Raw genomic sequence first — 22,328 nt, forward strand, 5'->3', positions numbered from 1 at the left:
TCTTATGCAAATTCTCCATTCTCTGGGTATCCGGGATCAGGCTGCATCCTGGTTCTCTTCCTATCTCTCTAACCGCTTCTTCTCTGTCGCTCTTACTAACAAATCCTCTACCCCGGTTCCGCTTAGTGTGGGGGTGCCTCAGGGCTCTGTGCTTGGTCCCCTGCTGTTCTCCCTGTACACTCTCTCTCTAGGAGACCTTATTTCTTCTTTTGGTCTTAAATACCACTTATATGCAGATGGCATCCAGATATATTTAGACACCCCTGCACTAACTGCTGATGTCCAAACCCAGATTGGTAACTGCCTCCTGGCTATCTCCTCCTGGATGAACCGACGCCAGCTCAAACTTAACCTAGCTAAAACAGAGCTCATGGTCTTCCCGCCCAAACCTGGCCTCCTCCTCCTTTCACCATTACTATTGATGGCATGACCATCAACCCTGTAAATTCTGCACGCTGCCTTGGGGTTATCTTTGACCAGTCTCTCTCCTTCTCTAACCATATTAATAACACTGCCAAAACCTGCCGCTTTTTCCTCCGCAATATTGCCAAGATACGCCCCTTTCTTTCACAAGCAACCGCTAAAACACTAATCCATGCCCTTATCCTTTCCCGCTTAGATTACTGCAATCTCCTACTAACCGGCCTCCCAGACTCCCACCTCTCTCCCCTGCAATCAATCTTAAACTCTGCTGCCAGGATCCTCCTGCTCTCTCCGAAGAGGGATCCTGCTCAGCCTCAATTAAGCTCACTAGCATGGCTGCCTGTCAAGCAAAGGATAGCTTACAAAATCCTTCTGCTGACATTCAAAGCCCTTCACTCCTCTGCTCCTCACTACATTTCTTCACTGGTCTCCCTACATGTTCCTGGTCGTCTCCTCCGCTCCTCTCAGAGCCTCCGTCTCTTTACACCATCCACACCCACTGCGCTCTCTCGTCTTAAACCTTTCTATCTCGCTGCTCCTTACCTCTGGAACTCTATCCCTGAATCCCTCCGTAGGGAAAACTCACCCACTCTCTTTAAGAAAAAACTCAGCTGTTACCTTCTGGAGCACTAAAACATTATTTTGCCCAGTCCTGCGCTTAAGGGCAAATGCCCATACCTGATGCACTCTTACCTTCCAGTTTGTGCCTGTATGTTACCCAACCACTCAGATTGTAAGCTCTACGGGGCAGGGACCTCCTTCCTACTGTGTCTCATACCACATATATATGTATTTATTGTATTTATTTATTATATCACTTGTCCTCCCTGTGTGTAATTTTGTATTCTGTAAGACTGTACAGCGCTGCGTACCCTTGTGGCGCTTTATAAATAAAATTATACATGCATGCATTCCTTTTTTAACACATTTTGCGTGCTGGAAAACTCAGCTTATACTCGAGTATATACGGTATGTAGGGATCATATAATAACCTTTCTAATGTTTTATTTACCAGTAGGTCCTTCCAACAGACACAAGGGCGCCCACTCCGTTTAGAAGAAGAGAGGTTCTGTTTAAATATTCGGAAAGGATTTTTTACTGTGAGAGCTGTGAAGTTGTGGAATTCCCTCCCCGAATCAGTTGTGCTGGCTGATACATTATATAACTTTAAGAAGGGGCTGGATGGATTCTTAGCAAGTGAGGGAATACAGGGTTATGGGAGATAGCTCTTAGTACAAGTTGATCCAGGGACTGGTCCGATTGCCATCTTGGAGTCAGGAAGGAATTTTTTCCCCTCTGCGGCAAATTAGAGAGGCTTCAGATGGGGTTTTTTGCCTTCTTCTGGATCAACTAGTAGTTAGGCAGGTTATATATAGGCATTATGGTTGAACGTGATGGACGTATGTCTTTTTTCAACCCAACTTACTATGTTACTATGTAGTGCTGGGCGGTATACCGTTTCATACTGAATACTGATGTTTTTTTTTAAAAATGATATTCATTTTTCAAATACCCCAATACCGGTGTGTCAGGCCCTTTAATCCAAGATCCGTATTCTGATTGGTTGCGCCCCGTGCGTACGTGACGTCAGTATGCACGGGCGCAACTTTATAAAAGGCCCTGTCTCCGCTCGGAGAGCGGGATGAACTTTCACAGCAACCAATCAGAACCTGGTGGGGAATTCCAAACCGTTTGTAATAGGAAGTGGTGACAAGGTAACTTCCCTGGACAGAAATGAAGCGCAGCGACAGCACTTGCGGATCTACAGGATTTTAGTCGCTAGAAGCGTAAACATAAGAGTAGAGAGGAGCCTCGGCAGAACAGACAGGAGAGGAGAGAAAGCTGGGTAAGTGCTGCCTTTAATATGTGTATTGTTCCTCCTCAATCCTCTTGTGCCCGTCAGAGCCGCTTCATGCTATTCGCTGGCACAGCTTGTGACGTCCGTATGTTTAACCCCTTGCTGTATGAGTAGAAATGCAAGGGAACTGGAAACATCTGTTTATATCTGCTATATTTTAGCCTTTGTTTCATATTGATTTTCGGTTTTAATATAAAATAATCCCGTTCAATTTTCAGCTTTCAGTAATATAAGGACACATTTGTATGTTTTTTTTTAAATGCTGCAATGTAAACCCCCTAAAAAGTGCAATGTGAAGTGAATTGAGTGATACACATGGGCTTTTCTTTGTAAATGCACATGTATCTCGTGTTTGGTGCACATTTTTTTTTTTTTTTTTTGCTCAATACGTTGTTTTTATTGAATAGTTTAGCAGGGTACATACATGCAGTAATTACTGTGCATTAAAGTAAACAAGCTTGTAATATTTCAGACTTGCAATCATTTATACTGTTTTCATGCGAGGGTTTTCCCTCTAGCATAACTCCCCTTATAAGTACCATGTTGGCCTGTTTTGGGTTATAGTTTGTGGGGTAGGGTTTGTGGTAGGTTCACTAGAGTTGAGTGTTAAATGTTGTCTGCCCAGTGACGCCAGATCTGGATATATTTCAGCATCTGTCCTTTTTTGTCCAGTATGGTTCTTTCGAGTGAAGCTAGGTCCTCCATTGCTTTTTTCCATTCTTGGATGGAGGGAGGCGCTGTGTCTTTCCAGTGGAGGGTTAAAATCCTTTTAGCTTGGAACAGTGCCTTGGTGATAAAGATTTTCGTGTGTAGATCCAAAGAGGCATTGAGGTCAAGTACCAGGAGACATTTTCTGGCGTCACTAGGGCCCCACTCTGGAATTTTGCTCGTTAACCATTCACAAACCCCATCCCAGTAGATCCTTAGCTGTGGACATCCCCATAGTGTATGTACCAGTGTGGCTATTTCAGTCTTACATCTAGGGCAGTAGGGGGAATTGAGTACCTTCATTGCATGGAGTCTTTGTACTGTATAGTAGGCCCTATGTATTGTGTAAAGTTGTAGAAGTTTGTGTCTCTGAGAGAATGATACTATCAGAGGGGTGTTTAGTACCCACTCCCACTGATCATCTGAAATTGTCCCCAGCTCCTCCTCCCAACGGGTTCTAGAGCGTAGCTCAGTGTCTCCGTAGGTGGGTTTACTGAGGAGTTTGTACAGGAGAGATAGCATACCTCTTTGCATGGGGTTTAGCAGGCTATCTATTACCGGGGAGTCGTTAACCTCGAGACTCGCTGCTGGCAGGTTCGCTGTTAGGGCTGTTCTGAGTTTATGGTACATTAGCCATTGGTTTAATGGCAAGCGTTTGGTGTTATGCAGGTTCAAAAATGGAACGATTTGGCCATTCTCCCAGATATCTCCTAGGGTAGTAATTTCGAGGGAACGCCATATTTCGGGGGGATTACTCTTTGCCAACTTGGGGAAAGTGGCATTGTGCCATAGTGGTGTTTGTGGAGGTTGGCCCGTATACTTTATCAGTTTATGGGCAGTGGATATCACCGAGCGCTGTAGTGCGATGATTGGAAGGAGTTGGCTGTTTTTTTGCTTAGTTAGCAGAGTGTGCCAAGGTGCTCCCTGGCAGTTAGTTGCTTGTGCCCATAGCTGGTAAAGTGGGGGGGAGAGCTCCCGGTGAATCATAGGGGAGATGTGGGTTAACTGTGCTGCCAGGTAGTACATGTGAATATCCGGCAGGGCTAGACCTCCTTTGTCTCTGGGTCTCATTAATGTACTAAGGCGGAGCCTAGCTCTTGAGGTTCCCCAAATAAATTTAGTGAATTGTGAGTGGATTTTGGTAAATATTTTCTTGGGGATTCGGGTCGGGGAGTGCCATAGGATATACAGCATCTTGGGTAGTATGAACATTTTTATTAGGTGTATTTTCCCTGTTGGGCCTATCGGTAATGTTTCCCAGGTTCTGAATTTGTCTTGTATCTTTTGAAGTAGTGGGCTCAGGTTAAGCTCTTTATATTTTGTAATGGGTAGTGTTACCTGGATGCCTAGGTACGTAAATTTGTTGGTAATTTGTAGAGGAAAGGGCTCACCTGTGCCATCATTGTTGTGTTCATCCACTAAGTATAGTGTTGATTTGGACGTGTTGGTGTTGAGCCCAGAGATTAAGCCGAACTCGACTGTGAGTTCTATTAGGGCTGTTAGTGATTGGCCAGTGTCTCCCAGGTATACTAAGGTATCGTCAGCATATAGCTGTATTTTCTCAGTTGTGGTTAATTGTTCATATCCCCGGATCAGAGGGTGTATGCGTACTGCTTGGGCAAAAGGTTCTATGGCCAGGGCAAAGAGTAGGGGAGATAGCGGGCATCCTTGCCTTGTGCCTCGGGAAAGTGCAAAGTTGGAAGTGCAGAGGGAGTTAATACGCAGAGTGGCCCTTGGGGATTTGTATAGTAGTTGTACCATTCTTATGAACACTGGGCCAAAGCCTAGCTGTTTCATGACACACCATAGGTATGTCCATTCCACCGTGTCAAACGCCTTGGCTATGTCTAGAGCTGCTATTGCTCTGTTGCCTACGTTGTTTGGTACAAGTGTTAGGTTCAAGTAGAGCCTTCTGGTGTTCAGGACAGTTGTTTTTGTAGGTATAAACCCAATTTGGTCTGGGTTGACTAACTTTTTTATTACTTTGGCCAGTCTACGTGCCAATATCTTGACATAAATTTTGACATCTGCTGTTAATAGTGAGATGGGTCTAAACGACTCGCAAAGCTGCGGGTCTTTGCCTGGTTTTGGTAGCAAAACTATTGCGGCCTCGTATAACGACTCAGGGAGGGTGCCTGCTAGTACGGCTTCTTCATACATTTTGGTTAAAATTGGTGTTAGCGATTTAGCGTGCTTTTTGTATAGTTCTATTGGGATCCCATCAGAGCCTGCTGCTTTCCCTTGTGGAAAGGAGTCTATGGCTTCTTGAGTTTCTATGTCCGTGATTTTGGACTCTAGGTATTCCCTATACTCTGGGGGTAGGGATGGTAAATTCAGCGGTTCTAGAAAGGCTCTAATGTCTTCGGCTGAAGCCTGCAGTTTAGTAGAGTAAAGGTCAGTGTAGTATGTGACTAGCAGGTTTTCTATCTCCCCGGGGTCTGTGTTTAGTGTGCCATTATTATCCTTTAATGCAGGGATGGGCGGGGGGGTGGAGTGTACCTTGGCAAGGTGGGCTAACATTTTGCCTGAGCGTTCCCCATGTTCGTATATATTAATTTTTGAGAAATAGTGTTTATGCTGGGCTTTTTGTCGGAGGCTATCTGTGTACTTTTCCTGTGCCTCTCGTAGTGCGTTGAGGGATTCAGGAGTTTGGAGATTAGCTGCCTGTTTATCTAGTTGTGAGACCTGTTGCTCTGGCTCGCTATGTGCCGCTTTTGCTTGTTGTTTATATGCTGTGATTTCCGCTGATATAGAATTGCGGAGGTACACTTTTAGGGCGTCCCAAAAGGGAAGTATCTGGTTTGAGCACTGATTTAGTGTAGTAAATTCCTTGATGCTAGCTTCCACTGTTGTGAAGTTATCAAGGATATTCAGCCAGATGGGGTTGATGGCTGGTCTAGCGCTTTTGATTTTGTAGGGGAGTTGCCACTGTAGTTGTATTGGTGCATGGTCTGAAATTCCTCTCGGTAGGTAACTAACCTTATTAATGTAGGGGATCATAGCTGCGTTAACAAGTATTAGATCTATTCTAGAGAGGGATAGATAGGATGTTGAGAAGCAGGAGAATTGGAGGGTATTGGGGTTGGCTATTCTCCAGGGATCTAGAAGTGCCAGGGAAGTTACCATCCGTGCAAATTGGGTGGTTTTAGGGGGTGCCTTGTCTGATTGGCTCCCTGTCCTGTCGATACTGGGCGTAAGGACTTCATTAAAGTCGCCTGCTGTTATACATAGGGCATGAGGGAATTGAGACATCATATCTGAGAGTATCTGTAGTATCTCTGGGTCGTATGGTGGGGGTATATATATGTTTGCCAGTAAGAGTTCACAGGCATATAGGTGACAGTGCAGAAATAGATATCTACCTTTTGGGGTCCGATTTCAATGACCCAAACCTAAATGGGACTTTTCTCCCTATAAGGATAGCTACTCCAGAGGAGTGTGTAGAGTAGGTAGCGTGGTATGACCAACCAACCCAGGGCCTTTTAAGGGCTAATATTCTGGAACCGGTTAAGTGCGTTTCTTGCAAGAATGCAATAGAGGTGTTATGTTTTTTCAAAAAGTCTAGGACTAGTCTGCGTTTAATGGGCAGTTCAAGCCCCTGACATTCCAGCTAGTCAATTGGATAGCCATAGTCCCTCTGGGTTGGGTAGTACCACACGCATATTACTGAACATTTTCCTTGCAATATTCCAACAAACCATTGAGCATAAAACATTAACAATTTTGTTAAAACTGAAAAGCTGTACTTTAACTGTGTACAGGAATGTAACCATTTCCAACCGTTGCCCCCCTCCCCTTCCACCCATTCCCCAATTTTGGGCAGAATTTGACCCATAAAATAACTTGGTAACTTTAGTAGTTTCTCTGGGGGTGAGTCGTGGCGCCTCTTTAGGCACAGTAGTGTCCCAGAATCCTGGGAAGTTGGTAGTAGTGTAGCTCGTGGAGGAGGGTTGGAGCCGCCGAGATGCGTCCCGGGTTAGGGTGGGCCACTTAGCACTAGGGTGACAGTCAACTTTAAGTGTTTTGTTTGTTGTGGGGCTGGCCTCGCGGAGGTTATTGCCGCATTAGGGACACCAAGTGCCTGGAGGTCTGTGTCTAGTGTAAAGTGAGCTGAGGTTTCTTAGTCCATTAGCGACGGACAGGAGTTAAGGGGTACATAGTACTTACGGATCCTTAGGGCCTTAACGAGCCTTTGGAATGGTATGGCCCAGTTCTATACCGGTAGTCCTCTGGCATCCATCCAGGTTTGTAATTCCTGAGGCGCGGTAAAAAAATAGGATTTGCCATCTGCTTGGACTCTGAGGCGTGCTGGGTACATCATGGCATATGTTAGGCCTGTGGTGCGTAGTCGATTTTTTCCGCTCTGGAAACCTGCACGCTGCCGTTGGACTTCAGCTGAATAGTCTGCGTAGATTGAAATGTTTGCCGCTTGGTATCGCAGTTGCCCATGTGTCCTGGCCAGTGCCAAAATTTTGTCCCGGTCTCTGGCATTGAGCAGCTTGGCGATCAAAGGTCTGGGCGGCGCTCCCGGGGGCGCTTGCCTGGTGGGGATTCTGTGGGCTCTCTCGATTGTGAATGTGCTAGATAGTTGTTCTGCTCCAAATATTTCCTTTAGCCATATCTCTAGGAAGGTTTCTGGTGTGTTCCCTTCCGACAGTTCCGGGAAGCCGACAAATCTCAAGTTGCTACGGCGCAAGCGGTTTTCTAAGTCATCCGATTTTCGCTGGCATTCCAGTACAAGCTTTTGTACTGTTTGGTACTGCTCAGGTAGGTTTCTGCAGGAGTCCTCGAGGCTGCTTACCCTGGTTTCAACCGCAGTGGTTCTCTCTCGTAGCTTTTGCAAGTCTCCTTTAATGATTGATAGATCAATTTTGATTTCCTCGGTCTTGCTGTTTATCTGAGATGTGCAGGCATCGTTTGCTGAGCGTATCTCTGTCAGCACGTCGTGGAGAGTTGGTTCATTGGCAGGTAAGGACTCAGCTTGCCGCTGGTTTGTAGTTCCTGCTGTCAGTTGTTCACCAGGCTTAGCAGGGGATCCCGGGGCAGACACTGGGTTTTCTGCCGCGCCGCCATTTTGATTAGTTTCGCGGGCGAACTTTTCTAAGCGCGCCGCTGCCTCTGAGGCTCTTTTTTGGGCTCTGTTTTGCCCCATTAGTTCCCTTTGTGGCAAGGGGTTCCAGCCAAGTTCGTCAGGCTCCGTAATTATGGCGTGCAGGTAGGTAAATCAGGATTTTTCCCGGGTGTCTCGGCGGAGCTCCGATTAGTGTGTGTGCTCACATCCGCGTCAGACCACGCCCCCCTTGGTGCACATTTTTAAATTCATTTAGAAATTGTAAGATGTTTTCTCCTTGTTTTCTTCCAGAGACCTTTGTCATTTTATGCTTGTATCCTCTTATTTGCCTTTTTGTTCCTTAGGCCAATGTCCCACTAGGAGGAGTGAATACCGATCGTTCCTCACTATTTACCTTTTCCTCTCCTCCCTGTCTTACCTTGTTCTCTTGTGTCTCAAGCTGTAACGCAAGTTTCCAGCGCCGGATTTATCTTCCGTGGCCCCCCCCCCCGAAACCGCATGCGCAAACTTCCTCCCCCTGGCAGCCGTGATTGGCAGGTGCCTCAGCCAATCAGTTGGCGCTTTGGGCAGAAGGGGAAGAAATGAGCGCACGGGTCACACGAGGTCAGCAGTGAGGGGGAGAGAGCGGCTGTGACTGGCGGCAAAAATATTAGGGAGAGTGACTATATCGGGGGACTGGGGAGCCTCATTGTGGGAACCGAGCAGGTGCGCACGTAGCTCTTTGTGTTACTGGCGGTGTGTGGCCGCCATTAACACACATACCGTCAAATACCGTGACACCGATATAATTTTGAAAAATACTGTGATATAAATTTTTGGTCATACCACCCAGCTCTATTACTATGGGCCACATAAAACAGCCAGGGGGGCCGGATTTGGCCCCCGGGCCTTGTGTTTGACATATATGATTTAGTGCCTCTGCGTAAAATAATATGTTGCATAAAGTGACACATTGTTAATATTTTTGCAGTTTAACTTGGAAACCGAAAGAGATCCTGTGGTTATTGTTATCTCTACTACTGGTACTGGGGACCCTCCAGATGCTGCTATTAGGTTTTTAAAGGAAATTCAAAATAAAGAGCACCCTGTTGATTATTTTGCAAATCTGAAATATGCTGTATTGGGTAAGTGTGTTAAATTATTTAGGTTTTTTATATAATATGTATGAACACTTGTGTGCACTTAGAATGCCAAAGATTGCTGTAGGTCACGTTTTATTGACTACAGCTAGAACCATTGTAAGTAGCTCTTGCTTGAGCACTAAAGGTGGTTGTTTCTAGTATATTAATTAAAACCACTTAAGTAGCAGCATTTGTCACCCAGTTATCCCTATTGCATGTTTGTATCAAAACAAAAATACTATTCAAAACTGAGAGAGCTGCTTAACCTAATTGTACTTGCCAAATTGTTCTTTTAGGTCTGTGCCACCTGTTTTATTAGAGAGAAAAGCAAGGGTTGCTTAAGCATAGTGCATCATCCCTTTTGTAATCAGGTAAACAGGTATGGGACCTGTTATCCCGAATGCTCAGGACCTGGGGTTTTCCGGATAAGGGATCTTTTCGTAATTTGGATCTTCATACCTTAAGTCTACTAAAAATCATTTAACTATTGAATAAACCCAGTAGGATTATTTTGCCTCTTATAATGATTATTATTACAAAGAAAAAGGAAATCATTTTCAAAAATTTTAATTATTTGCCTATGGGAGATAGCCTTCCCATAATTTGTAACTTTCTGGATAACGGGTTTCCATATAACAGATCCTATACCTGTAAAACCATTAGCACCCCCTTGACTCTTTGTACATGGGCAAATTTTTGCTGCAAATTGCTTCAGTGTATATGTTCTGTTTAATGTCTGCCCTTCATGTGTAGACAGACCAGTGCCATTGATATGACTGTACACACACACATACGGTGTTGACACTTGCATTTTGTCTGACAGCGAAGATAAAGCATGTTTTTAATGAGTGTCCGCCTAAGGTTGCTTCATCTAGATTTGCAAATTTCAGAAGCTGGTACACATAAATTAGTGGCAAGAAATTAGGGATGCACCGAACAGAGTTTTTTGGTTTCGGCCGAACCCCTGAATTTATCATTGGACACATGGCGACATCACCATGAGGCATCACACCATGTAGACCAAGGAGCTTTCCAAAGTTGTTGTGACGTACAAGTCAGGTTTGGGTTATAAAAAAAAAAATCCAAATCTTTCATTACTTAATATTAAAAATAAGAAGGCACGTTTTGAGTTTGCCAAAAGGCATGTGGGTGACCCACACCCTTTGGAAAAAATAACTGAAATCAGTCGCTTCCTATAACCATCAATAAGCTTCTTACACCTCTCACCGGGAATTTTGGACCAGTCTTCCTTTGCAAACTGCTCCAGGTCTCTCTTATTGGAAGAGTGCCTTTTCTTAACAGCAACTTTAAGATCTCTCCACAGATGTTCAATGGGATTTAGATCTGGACTCATTGCTGGCCACTTCAGAACTCTCCAGCGCTTTGTTGCCATCCATTTCTGGGTGCTTTTTGACGTTTGTTTGGGGTCATTGTCCTGTTGGAAGTCCCAAGATCTCGGACGCAAACCCAGCTTTCTGACACTGGGCTCTACAGTGCTCTCGTCTGTCCACAAGACATTTTCCCAGAAGGATTGTGGCTTACTCAAGTACATTTTGGCAAACTGTAGTCTTGCTTTTTTATGTCTCTGTGTCAGTAGTGGGGCCTTCCTGGGTCTCCTGCCATAGCATTTCATTTAAATGTCAACAGATAGTTTGCGCTGACACTGATGCTCCCTGAGCCTGCAGGACAGCTTGAATTTCTTTGGAACTTGTTTGGGGCTGCTTATCCACCATCCGGACTAACCTGCGTTGCAACCTTTCATCAATTTTTCTCTTTTGTCCACGCCCAGGAAGATTAACTACAGTGCCATGGGTTGCAAAGTTCTTGATAATGTTGCACACTGTGGACAAAGGCAAATCTAGATCTCTGGAGATGGACTTGTAACCTTGAGATTGTTGATATTTTTCCACAATTTTTGGTTCTCAAGTCATCAGACAGTTCTCTTCTTCTCTTTCTGTTGTCCATGCTTAGTGTGGCACACACAGACACACAATGCAAAGACTAAGTGAACTTCTCTCCTTTTTATCTGCTTTCAGGTGTGATTTTTGTATTGCCCACACCTGTTACTTGCCCCAGGTGAGTTTAAAGGAGCATCACATGTTTGAAACAATCTTATTTATCCAAAATTTTGAAAGGGTGCCAATAGTTTTGTCCAGCCCATTTTTGGAGTTTTGTGTGACATTATGTCCAATTTGCTTTTTTTCCTCCCTTTTTTGTTCTGTTCCAATACACACAAAGGGAATAAACGTGTATAGCAAAACATGTGTTACTGCAATACTTTTCTGTGAAAAATACTTGATTTTCTGGAAAAATTTCTGGGGTGCCAACAATTTCGGCCATGACTGTACATGTGTCTACGAAATAAATAAGTATCTTCATAATCCCAATTCATAAAATATACAAAATAAGTTCATTTTGTAACGGTTATAGGAGGAAAAAGATGTATGCATCCGAATATGGGACTAAAATGTCCAAGCCGTGTTGTTATTATCCTGAATCTCTAATTATGTAGGAATATATATGTGTAACAATATGACACGGCAATTATTACCACCATCATGTGCATGGACATTATGTAAACAAAATGCTTAGTGCAAAGAAGTTAGGTTGCAAACCAATGGTAATAATTCCAGTGAAGTCCATCAACAAAATAAAAATCATACACAAAAAAGAAGAAATAAAGAATACCAAGTACACCAGATGGAGTGAAAGTCAGGTAGAGCAGGAACCTATATCGTCAATTACATACTAAAGTAAAAATTTGGTATTAACAAAATTGTATAATGAATCAAGGAAACACGACATCTCCACAAAACCACAAGCAAAAGGATCCATCGATACCTACCAGAAGACTGAGAAGAGGCATGTCAAGCTGCCACCTGGAGCACCATTTAAGGTAAGTCAGGCCTCCGCGTCAAATCCATACTATGCGGAGAGGTAAGGTAGCGCGTACTTACCAATCTATACACTCACATACATAAACTATATATACAACCACTAATACTAACTGTAGATATTAGTATCACAATAGCCTTGGATATTCTGCTTGTTCAAAAACTTATCCAGGTCCCTCTTAAAGGCATCAACAGAATCTGCCTTTACCACATCACTAGGAAGGGCATTCCACAACCTCACTGCCCTCACCATGAAAAACCACCTACGCTGCTTCAAATGGAAGCTGCGTTCCTCTAATCTTAAAGAGGTGACCTCTGGTGCGTTGATCGTTTTTATGGGAAAAAGAACACCCCCTATCTGCCTATATTCCCCTCTAACGTACTGAGTAATTATGTCCCCTCGCAAGCACCTCTTTTCCAGAGAAAACAACCCCAACCTCGACAGTCTAACCTCATAGCTTAAATCTTCCATCCCCTTTACGAGTTTAGTTGCACGTCTCTGCAGCTCATTAATATCCTTCTTAAGGACTGGAGCCCAAAACTGCTCTGCATACTCAAGGTGAGGCCTTACCAAGGACCTATAAAGAGGCAACATTTTGTTTTCATCCTTGAGTCAATGCCCTTTTTAATACAAGACAGCACTTTATTTGCTTTAGTAGCCACAGAATGACACTGCATGGAATTAGACAACTTGTTATCTACAAAAACCCCTAGATCCTTTTCCATTAAGGATACCCCCAACAAACTACCATTCAGTAGATAGTTTGCATTTATATTATTTCTACCAAGGTGCAAAACTTTGTCAACATTGAACCTCATTTTCCAGTTTTCTGCCCAGTTTTCCAATTTTGTCAAATCGCTCTTCAAAGTGGCAGCATCCTGCATGGAACTTATAGTTTTGCACAATTTAGTGTCATCAGCAAAAATAGAAACAGTACTTTCTATGCCCACCTCCAGGTCATTAATAAACAAGTTAAAAAGCAAAGGACCAAGGACTGACCCCTGCGGTACTCCACTAACCACACTGGTCCAATTAGAAAATGTTCCATTTACCACCACTCTTTGTAATCTATCCTTCAGCCAGTTCTCTATCCAATTACAAATATTATGTTAATATTCCTCAATTTGATCATTAACCTTCTGTGAGGTACTGTATCGAATGCTTTAGCAAATTCCAAGTAGATGACATCAACTGCCATTCCAGCATCAAGGTTCCTGCTCACCTCCTCATAAAAGGCATCTAAATGACAGCGCTCAGCTCATTTAATACCCTGGGATGAATCTCATCCAGTCCTGGACCTTTGTTTACCTTTACATGTTCAAGTCTCTTTTGAATTTCCTCCCAAGTGACCCATGCATCAGTAGCTAAATTACTAGAAATGGGCATAATAAAATGGAAGCCTTCATTAGCTGGCCCCTCAGATGTATAGACAGATGAAAAATAAGACTTTTGTTTCTGGTGTATGTGTTTATATTATGGAAAATTATTATTTTTATTCATTTTTTGACATTTAGAAGCCTATACCTTGTTACAGAATTGGAATTACACAAAAATTCCACTATATTTTGAAAGCTTAGGTTGTCCTGAAAAAAAGATATATAGTCTGCACGATTAAAATCAAGTGTTTTAGTTAATTCCTTATAGAGCAGTTTCTAGCCACCCCATTACTCCAGTCAATGTCCGGATAATTAAAGTCCCCCATAATAACTTGACCCAGTTGTGAAGCCTCCTTCATTTGCAACAGTAGCTGGGTCTCATCCCCCTCATCTATTCAGGGTGTTTTATAGCATACACCAATGATCATTTTCTTTGTGACCTTCAGCCCTACTGAAATTTCTACCCAAAGAGATTCAACGTTTTCATTGGTAATGTCTTTATTACATGGCTTCAAATCTGACTTTAAATAAAGACAAACCCCTCCACCCTTTTTAATCTCTCTGTCCCTCCTAAAAAATGTATAACCATTTAAATTCAAAGGCCAGTCGCATTTTTCATCCCACCAGGTCTCACTGATACCAATGAAATCATAATTTTCAATACATGCAATAGCCTGCAGCTCCTAACAAGCTTCGCGCATTAGCCATCATGCAGTGGAGATTATTACTTCTCCTTCTGATGTTTACATTAGCTAACGGAGAGTTAGAGCTAAGGTGAAAATTAGTCTGTTTCCCTTGTAACAACGGAAGCTCCTTATCTGATAAACTATATGCCCCCCTCACTCCTCCCCCACAAACCTTTGCTAGTCCCACTGCCCCGTCTACAGTAGCTTTCCCATAAAACTCTAGCTTACCCACCCCCCCTTGCTAGTTTAAACACTCCTTCAGCCTCTTAACCATTCTCTCCCCTAGCACAGCAGACCCCCTTCCATTGAGGTGCAATCCGTCACAGCTGTATAGATTGTACCCCAAAGAAAAGTCAGCCCAGTGCTCTAGGAACCCAAACCCTTCCTTCCTACACCAAGACTTTAGCCACGCATTTAGCTCCCTAAGCTCCCATTGTCTCCCTAAACTTGCACGTGGAACCGGCAAAATTTCCAAAAAAACAACATTGGAGGACCTTTGCTTAATCTTAAATAAACAGCAAGGGCTTTGATGAAGTAAATAATAAATTTAGATGTACATGTTAGTCTGTACCCACTGACCACTTACACACCAGACAAGAAACCGTTTATTCATTCTGTCTTCAACCATTTGTCTGTGCTTGTGAAGGACAAAGCTCTACCCCCATATTCAGAACACCTCCAAGAATCGCATACCTACGTGGGACCTGAGGGACTTACTAGTTAAAGCTGATCCCATACATTGCTACCAAGCTGACAAACCTACCACGTGACTGAATCCTATCAGATAAGGATGCTATAAGTGTCCATCTTGTACAACTTGTGGGAACCTCATTACAGGACCCAGTTTCAACCACCCACACACAAGCAAAATTTTATATATTAAACACAGACTAACATGTACATCTAAATGTATTATTTACTTCTTCAAATGCCCTTGTGGTTTATTTTATGTGGGTAAAACAATCGCCACGTTCCGAGATCGGAGATAGTGGAAAAGCAGACACTCCACTTACTCATCATCATTCATTGGCCAGTTTTCAGAGCATGGTCATCGACCATGTCCCCCCCACCTTTCTGTGGTGGCCATCGGGAAAAATTATTACTCCAACTCGAGTTGCGTTGGATCCACAAACTGAATACCCTGAACCCCATGGGCTTTAATGAATTAGGTTCATATTTGTCATTTTATTTATCCTTAAAGGGAACCTGTCACTTTTTAGTTTACACAAGGAATGTAATTTAATTGTTAATATTAATTACATACCTTGATCTTTTTTGTATGGCTGTAACTATACAGCAGCTTTTAAAATGTGCACGAGCCCCACAAGACCCGACTTTCTGAAAGTCGCTGCGCAAAGGCCCATGGGAAATACTAAAATGCAGGCAAAATCTCGTGAGATTACACGTCAGCCATTTTTTTTTTTTTTTTTAAAGTGCCGGACAGAGGAGCAAGGGGATCATAGCTGTGGCCCAGGTAGTGGTTTCTGCAGTTTTCCCTGTCTCTCTACCTTCTGATCGAGTCTTTAATAAATTATACTCAATGCTCCGTACTTAACTCCGCCCCCTCCCTCTACCTCCTGATCGGTTCTGTAATAAATTATGCTCAAAGCTCCGTACTTCACTCCCTCCCTGCGCCTTCGAACTGAATTGTACAGCGTGATGTGAAAAAGTTTTCTGCACCTTTCACATCACGCTGTTCAATTCAGTTCAGAAGGCGCAGAGGGGGAGTGAAGTACGGAGCTTTGAGCATAATTTATTACAGAACCGATCAGGAGGTAGAGGGGGGCAGGGGGGAGTGAAGTATGGAGCATTGAACATAATTTATTACAGACCCAATTAGAAGGTAGAGAGAGGGGGCCGAGGGGGGAGTAAACAACAGAAAGGAATGGAATCTTCTTCCTGCATCTGTCACTGCGCATGTGCGAGATTTTAGATGTGCACAGTGCCAGGGCAGAAGGGAGAAACAGTAATTTTTCAAAATGGCACTTTCCTGACATGCTATTTATGAAAGTTGTCAAAGGCATGTTTTATTGGTAACTTCAACCTTTTATTGCAACTATAATGTTGTTCAGCTTAAGTGCAAACACACAAATGCGTTTTTAAAAAAGTGACAGGTCCTCTTTAAGGAGTTGCTTCTGATTGGGCATACATCTCTTTTCTCAATATGACTTACTATAGTATAATGACTCTCTAAGATACAAGGGATTGCACTCGGGAGACTGTAAGTACCCAGTTGCAATATGAGTTGCAGTATGATTGCTGGTGTGACTCAGTGTGCATCTTGCCGCATGTATGTGGTCCTGGAGCAGCAGTTCCATGCAGCATTTACTTGTGAGAGATGCAGGTGGGTTTTCCTCTTGGAATCTGAGGTGCAGAATCTAAGAGGGGAACTGGCAGCACTGAGGGCAGCTGCAAACATGGGGGAGAACAGGAGGCTCACTGAGCAACCACTGGCAGGGGCCGGTGTAGTGGGGGGTGGAGAAGGGACAGTGGAGGTTAATGAGGGAGACAAATTTGTAACAGTTAAGAGGGGAAGTAGGGGACACAAGGGTAGGGGGGCTGGTTCACAGCTTGTACAATCCAACAGATTTGCCGCTTTAGGTGAAGATGCTGGGGAAGACAGCTCTGAGCTAGCATGTATGGAGCGGGCTGACTCTCAGAGCACCCTGGGAGCCGGCACCTCTAATACAGGTGGGGGGAGTAGTGCTAGGAAGGGAAGGCAGGCTATAGTTGTAGGGGATTCAATTATTAGAAAGGTGGATAGGGTAATTTGTCGCAAAGACCCTACATGCCGAACTGTGTGTTGCTTGCCTGGTGCTAGGGTTCGGCATGTGGTGGAACGAGTGGACAAATTGTTGGGAGGGGCTGGGGAAGACCCGGCGGTCTTGGTACACATAGGTACCAATGACAAAGTTAGAGGAGGGGGGGAAGTCCTCAAGAACGATTTTAAAAAGCTAGGTGCAAAGTTGAGGGCGAGGACTTCCAAGGTAATTTTCTCAGAGATATTACCTGTGCCACGAGCAACGTTAAGAAGGCAGCGGGAGCTTAGGGAGATTAATGCGTGGCTGAGAGATTGGTGTAGGGAGGAGGGCTTTGGGTTTCTCCAGAACTGGGCTGATTTCTCAGTCGGCTACAGGCTCTTTGCCAGGGATGGGCTGCACCTCAATGATGATGGGGCAGCTGCTTTGGGGGAAAAGATGGCTAGAGGGTTGGAGGAGATTTTAAACTAGGAGTGGGGGGGGAGGGTGCAGAGGGAAATTCTGTGGTAGACAGGATAGATGAGGTAGTGGGCATAGTAAGGGAAAATGGGGGAGGAGACTTGCTTCGGGATACTGATAATGGCAGGGAGGCCCATAAGTTGTTTACACGTCATTCTCACGCCGGAACCAGTATTAAATGTATGTTTACCAATGCAAGGAGTCTGACTGGTAAAATGGGAGAGCTGGAGGTACTGGCGTTGGAGCGGAAATATGATGTGATTGGAGTTGCTGAAACTTGGTTGAATGAGTCTCATGACTGGGCAGTTAATATTGGGGGGTATACATTGTTTCGGAGGGACAGGGGCAATAGAAAAGGAGGAGGAGTGTGTCTGTTCATTAAGCAGGAATTAAAAGCAAATATTAGGGAGGAAGTGATGGGGTTAACAGAGGGAGCTGAATCCTTATGGGTTGAGCTTCTCACAGATAGTAAGGAATCTACCAAACTAATTGTAGGGGTATGCTATAGACCCCCTAATGTAAGTGAGGAGGAGGAGGCCCAGCTCCTGTTGCAAATAGAAAAGGCTGCTAGTTTGGGGCAAGTGATAATAATGGGGGATTTTAATTACCCTGATATTGACTGGGGCAATAGTACTGCCAGGACAGTAAATGGGAACAAGTTTATAAACTTGCTGCATGACAACTTTATGTCACAGGTTGTTGAGGAGCCAACCAGGAACCATGCTATACTAGATCTAGTGATCTCTAATGACCCAGAACGTATAGCAAATGTGCAAGTGGTTGAACCCCTGGGTAATAGTGACCATAATGTTATTTCATTTGATGTTTGGTGCAGGAAACAAATTTACACGGGGGCAACAAAGACAATGAATTTTAGGAAGGCAAATTTTAGCTCCTTAAGGGCAGCGCTTCAGGGCATAGATTGGGGCATTATGTTTTCTGATAAAAATACAGAGCAGAAATGGTTGTCATTTAAAATTATATTAAATCATTACTGTTCTCAATTTATTCCATTAATAAGAAAAAGTAGAAGTGTTAAGAATCACCCTATGTGGCTTAACTCTGAGGTAAAGAAGTTAATAGGGAGAAAAAGGAAAGCTTTTAAGAAATATAAGTCAGAGGGGACAGTAGCTGCGTTTAATGATTATAAACACTATAACAAGTGTTGTAAAACAGCAATCCGGAAGGCAAAGATAGAAAATGAGGAGCGCATCGCGGCCGAGGCCAAGACTAACCCCAAAAAGTTTTTTAAGTATATTAATAGTAAAAAGATGCAGGTTGAGGGTGTGGCCCCATTGAGTTATAATAACAATATGGTTACAGCGGATACAGAAAAGGCAGATGTGCTTAACCAGTTCTTTTCTTCTGTGTATACAGTAGAGGAGCCAGTGGGCCAAGTCCCACCCAATAGCTGCACTGTTGCCTCAGCTCCAACTACACAGTGGTTGGCGCAGGATATGGTGCTTAAAGGGTTACACACGATAAATGTAAACAAGGCACCTGGGCCAGATGGAATACACCCTCGGGTACTGAGAGAGCTAGGGGCAGAATTGCAGTGGCCCTTGTTTCTGATATTCTCAGACTCTCTTTCATCAGGTATGGTACCTAGGGATTGGAAGAAGGCGAATGTCATTCCCATATTTAAAAAGGGAGTAAGATCTCAGCCTGGCAATTATAGGCCTGTAAGTTTGACATCCGTGGTGGGCAAGTTATTTGAAGGCTTGTTAAGGGATCACATTCAAAATTATGTAGTGGAGAATGGCATTATGAGCAGTAATCAGCATGGCTTTATGAAGGACAGGTCATGTCAGACCAATTTAATTGCTTTTTATGATGAGGTAAGTAAGAAGCTGGACAGTGGGGATGCAGTAGATATCATCTATTTGGATTTTGCCAAAGCATTTGATACCGTTCCCCACAAACGACTGCTTTCTAAGCTAAGGTCTATTGGTCTTAGTGAAGCCGTTTGCACATGGATAGAAAACTGGCTACAGGATCGGGTACAGAGGGTGGTTGTTAATGGTACATTCTCTACTTGGAATAAGGTCCTCAGTGGGGTCCCTCAGGGTTCTGTACTGGGTCCACTTTTGTTTAATTTGTTCATAAATGACTTAGGGGAGGGTATTATGAGTAATGTATCAGTGTTTGCAGATGACACAAAACTCTGCAGACCAGTCAATTCTATCCAGGATGTGACATCCCTGCAGCAGGATCTTGACCAACTGGCAATCTGGGCAGCTAAGTGGCAGATGAGATTTAATGTGGATAAATGTAAGGTCATGCACCTGGGATGTAAAAACATGCAAGCCCCGTATACCCTTAATGGGACTGCACTAGGCAAATCCATAATGGAGAAGGACCTTGGAGTCCTTGTAGATAATAAACTTGGCTGTAGCAAGCAATGCCAGGCAGCAGCTGCAAGGGCAAACAAGGTTTTGAGCTGTATTAAAAGGGGTATAGATTCACGGGAGGAGGGGGTTATTCTTCCCCTTTACAGAGCGCTGGTAAGGCCCCATCTAGAATATGCTGTTCAGTTTTGGTCTCCAGTGCTCAAACGGGACATTACTGAGTTAGAGAGGGTCCAGAGAAGGGCAACTAAGCTGGTAAAGGGTATGGAAAGTCTCAGTTATGAAGAAAGACTGGCCAAGTTGGGGCTGTTTACACTGGAGAAGAGGCGCTTAAGAGGTGACATGATAACTATGTATAAATATATAAAGGGATCATATAATAACCTTTCTAATGTTTTATTTACCAGTAGGTCCTTCCAACGGACACGAGGGCACCCACTCCGTTTAGAAGAAGGGAGGTTCCATTTAAACATTCGGAAAGGATTTTTTACAGTGAGAGCTGTGAAGTTCTGGAATTCCCTCCCCGAATCAGTCGTGCTGGCTGATACATTATATAACTTTAAGAAGGGGCTGGATGGATTCTTAGCAAGTGAGGGAATACAGGGTTATGGGAGATAGCTCTTAGTACTAGTTGATCCAGGGACTGGTCCGATTGCCATCTTGGAGTCAGGAAGGAATTTTTTCCCCTCTGCGGCAAATTAGAGAGGCTTCAGATGGGGTTTTTTTGCCTTCCTCTGGATCAACTAGTAGTTAGGCAGGTTATATATAGGCATTATGGTTGAACTTGATGGACGTATGTCTTTTTTCAACCCAACTTACTATGTTACTATGTAATAACTTTCTGAGATTTGACACAAGGGACTTGCAAAGGATCAGTTGATCCGTAATAAGTTGCTGTGATTATATACTATATTTTGTATTTCATCTTTCTTGTCCCGGGACGTGATCGACTGTCTTCTTCATTTATTGCTTAATTTTCACCTTATTTTGCACACTTTAACATTTACTTTTACTTTTGTTTTGACTCATTTTTTCTTTTCACTTTCGGGTGTTTGTTACCAAGGTCGCTTTTGATACAACATAGTAGCTTCCTTTTCCTGGTTCCTTTATACATTTCATGTTCTGGCTCTCAACTATTGCAGGCATCCTGTTTCTGTCCCCTCAAATTTAGTTGTACTAAGGGGTGATGTTCTAGCACCCACTTAAATTATTTAATTTATTGTGTTCACGAATCTGTTGTGTTGATGAATTGGCTTTTTAAATTCACTCTCGTACTAGTCCCATACAGGGGCTCCATTGTATTTAGGCATAGAGGTAGGCCTGGTAGTTACTTTCACTTTCAACTCAGAACTTCACTCCTCACATTCCCTCTCCCTTCTCACAATATAATTTTTTAACCAGTACATGGACATGGGCATCAGGTCCCCCCATACTGGCACAGAAATAAGATTATACACAGGATACAAAGCTTGCCTTAATAACAGTGTCCACAAAATGGTGCCTGCCTGCTTGCTGCAACTATGAATTCCAAGGCTGAAGAAAATAAGATTAAACTAATTTATATGGTGTAAGTAAAGTTTATATTGCTTGACAAACACAATTGAAAACAATCTGGAATTATTCTTAGGGTGACAGGTCCCCTTTAAATGGCGCTCCGGATGGCAGCTTGACATCCCTCTCTTCACAGCCTTCTGGTAGGTATGGTGGTTTTGTGGAGATGTCGTGGTTCCTTTATTCATTATACAATTTGTTAATACCAAATTTTTACTTTAGTACGTAATTGATGATATAGGTTCCTGCGCTAGCTGATTTTCACTCCCTCTGGTGTACACGGTTTTCTTTATTATTTTTTTATTCTTTTTTTGTGCATGATTTTTATTTTGTTGATGGACTTTACTGGATATTACCATTGGTATGCGACCTAACTTCTTTGCACTAACCATTTTCTTTGCTTACATGATGTCCATGCACATGATGGTGGTAATAACTGCTGTGTTACACGTATATATTCCTACATAATTTAAATAGAGATTGCAGATTCAGGATAATAATAACATGGCTTGGACATTTTAGTCCCGTGTTCGGATGCATTTATACGGATGACACTCGTACATCTTTTTCCTCCTATAACCATTACGAAATGAACTTACTGTATATACTTGAGTATAAGCCTAGTTTTTCAGCACCCAAAATGTGCTGAAAGAGTCACCCTCGGCTTATACTCGAGTCAGCTGCCATGGATCCCTCCAGACTAGTACCCTCTGTCCTTTGTGTGCAAATTAGGCCACCCACAACCAGACCCTCCATTGCCCTGGCCCGCTCCCAAATTCATCGTCATCTACCATCCTCACCTGTCCCATTCTGCACTAGACATTGCACTTTATATTCGATATAAACTATATATAGTTTTGAAGGATTTTAACTCTTTGTGTTTTAGCTTGGTTGCTGATTGAGCTAAGGGGGTAGTACTCTTAAGGTATCATCATTGATACCATATTGTTTTTGTTGACCCTCTTCTCCACTAGAGCTAATTTACTGTTTAAATATTTAAAAACACATACCCCACTCATTTAATATAATTTTATTGATATTTATTTTGATTATTGAAACTTAGCAGCAGCTGC

General features: G+C 43.2%; 1 protein-coding gene across 3 annotated transcripts in view; it reads left to right on the forward strand.

Moving 5' to 3' along the window:
- mtrr (5-methyltetrahydrofolate-homocysteine methyltransferase reductase) overlaps positions 1-22,328 on the forward strand; it is a 206,346-nt gene that overhangs the window by 59,480 nt on the left and 124,538 nt on the right. For all 3 annotated transcript variants that reach the window (XM_031903494.1, XM_018094927.2, XM_031903495.1), the window contains exon 3: positions 9,031-9,184. In XM_031903494.1, coding sequence (XP_031759354.1) covers positions 9,031-9,184 — 154 coding nt within the window. The remainder of the gene's footprint in view (positions 1-9,030; positions 9,185-22,328) is intronic.

This window comes from Xenopus tropicalis, chromosome 6, assembly GCF_000004195.4.
Source record: "Xenopus tropicalis strain Nigerian chromosome 6, UCB_Xtro_10.0, whole genome shotgun sequence".
In the NCBI taxonomy this organism is placed as follows: domain Eukaryota; kingdom Metazoa; phylum Chordata; class Amphibia; order Anura; family Pipidae; genus Xenopus; species Xenopus tropicalis.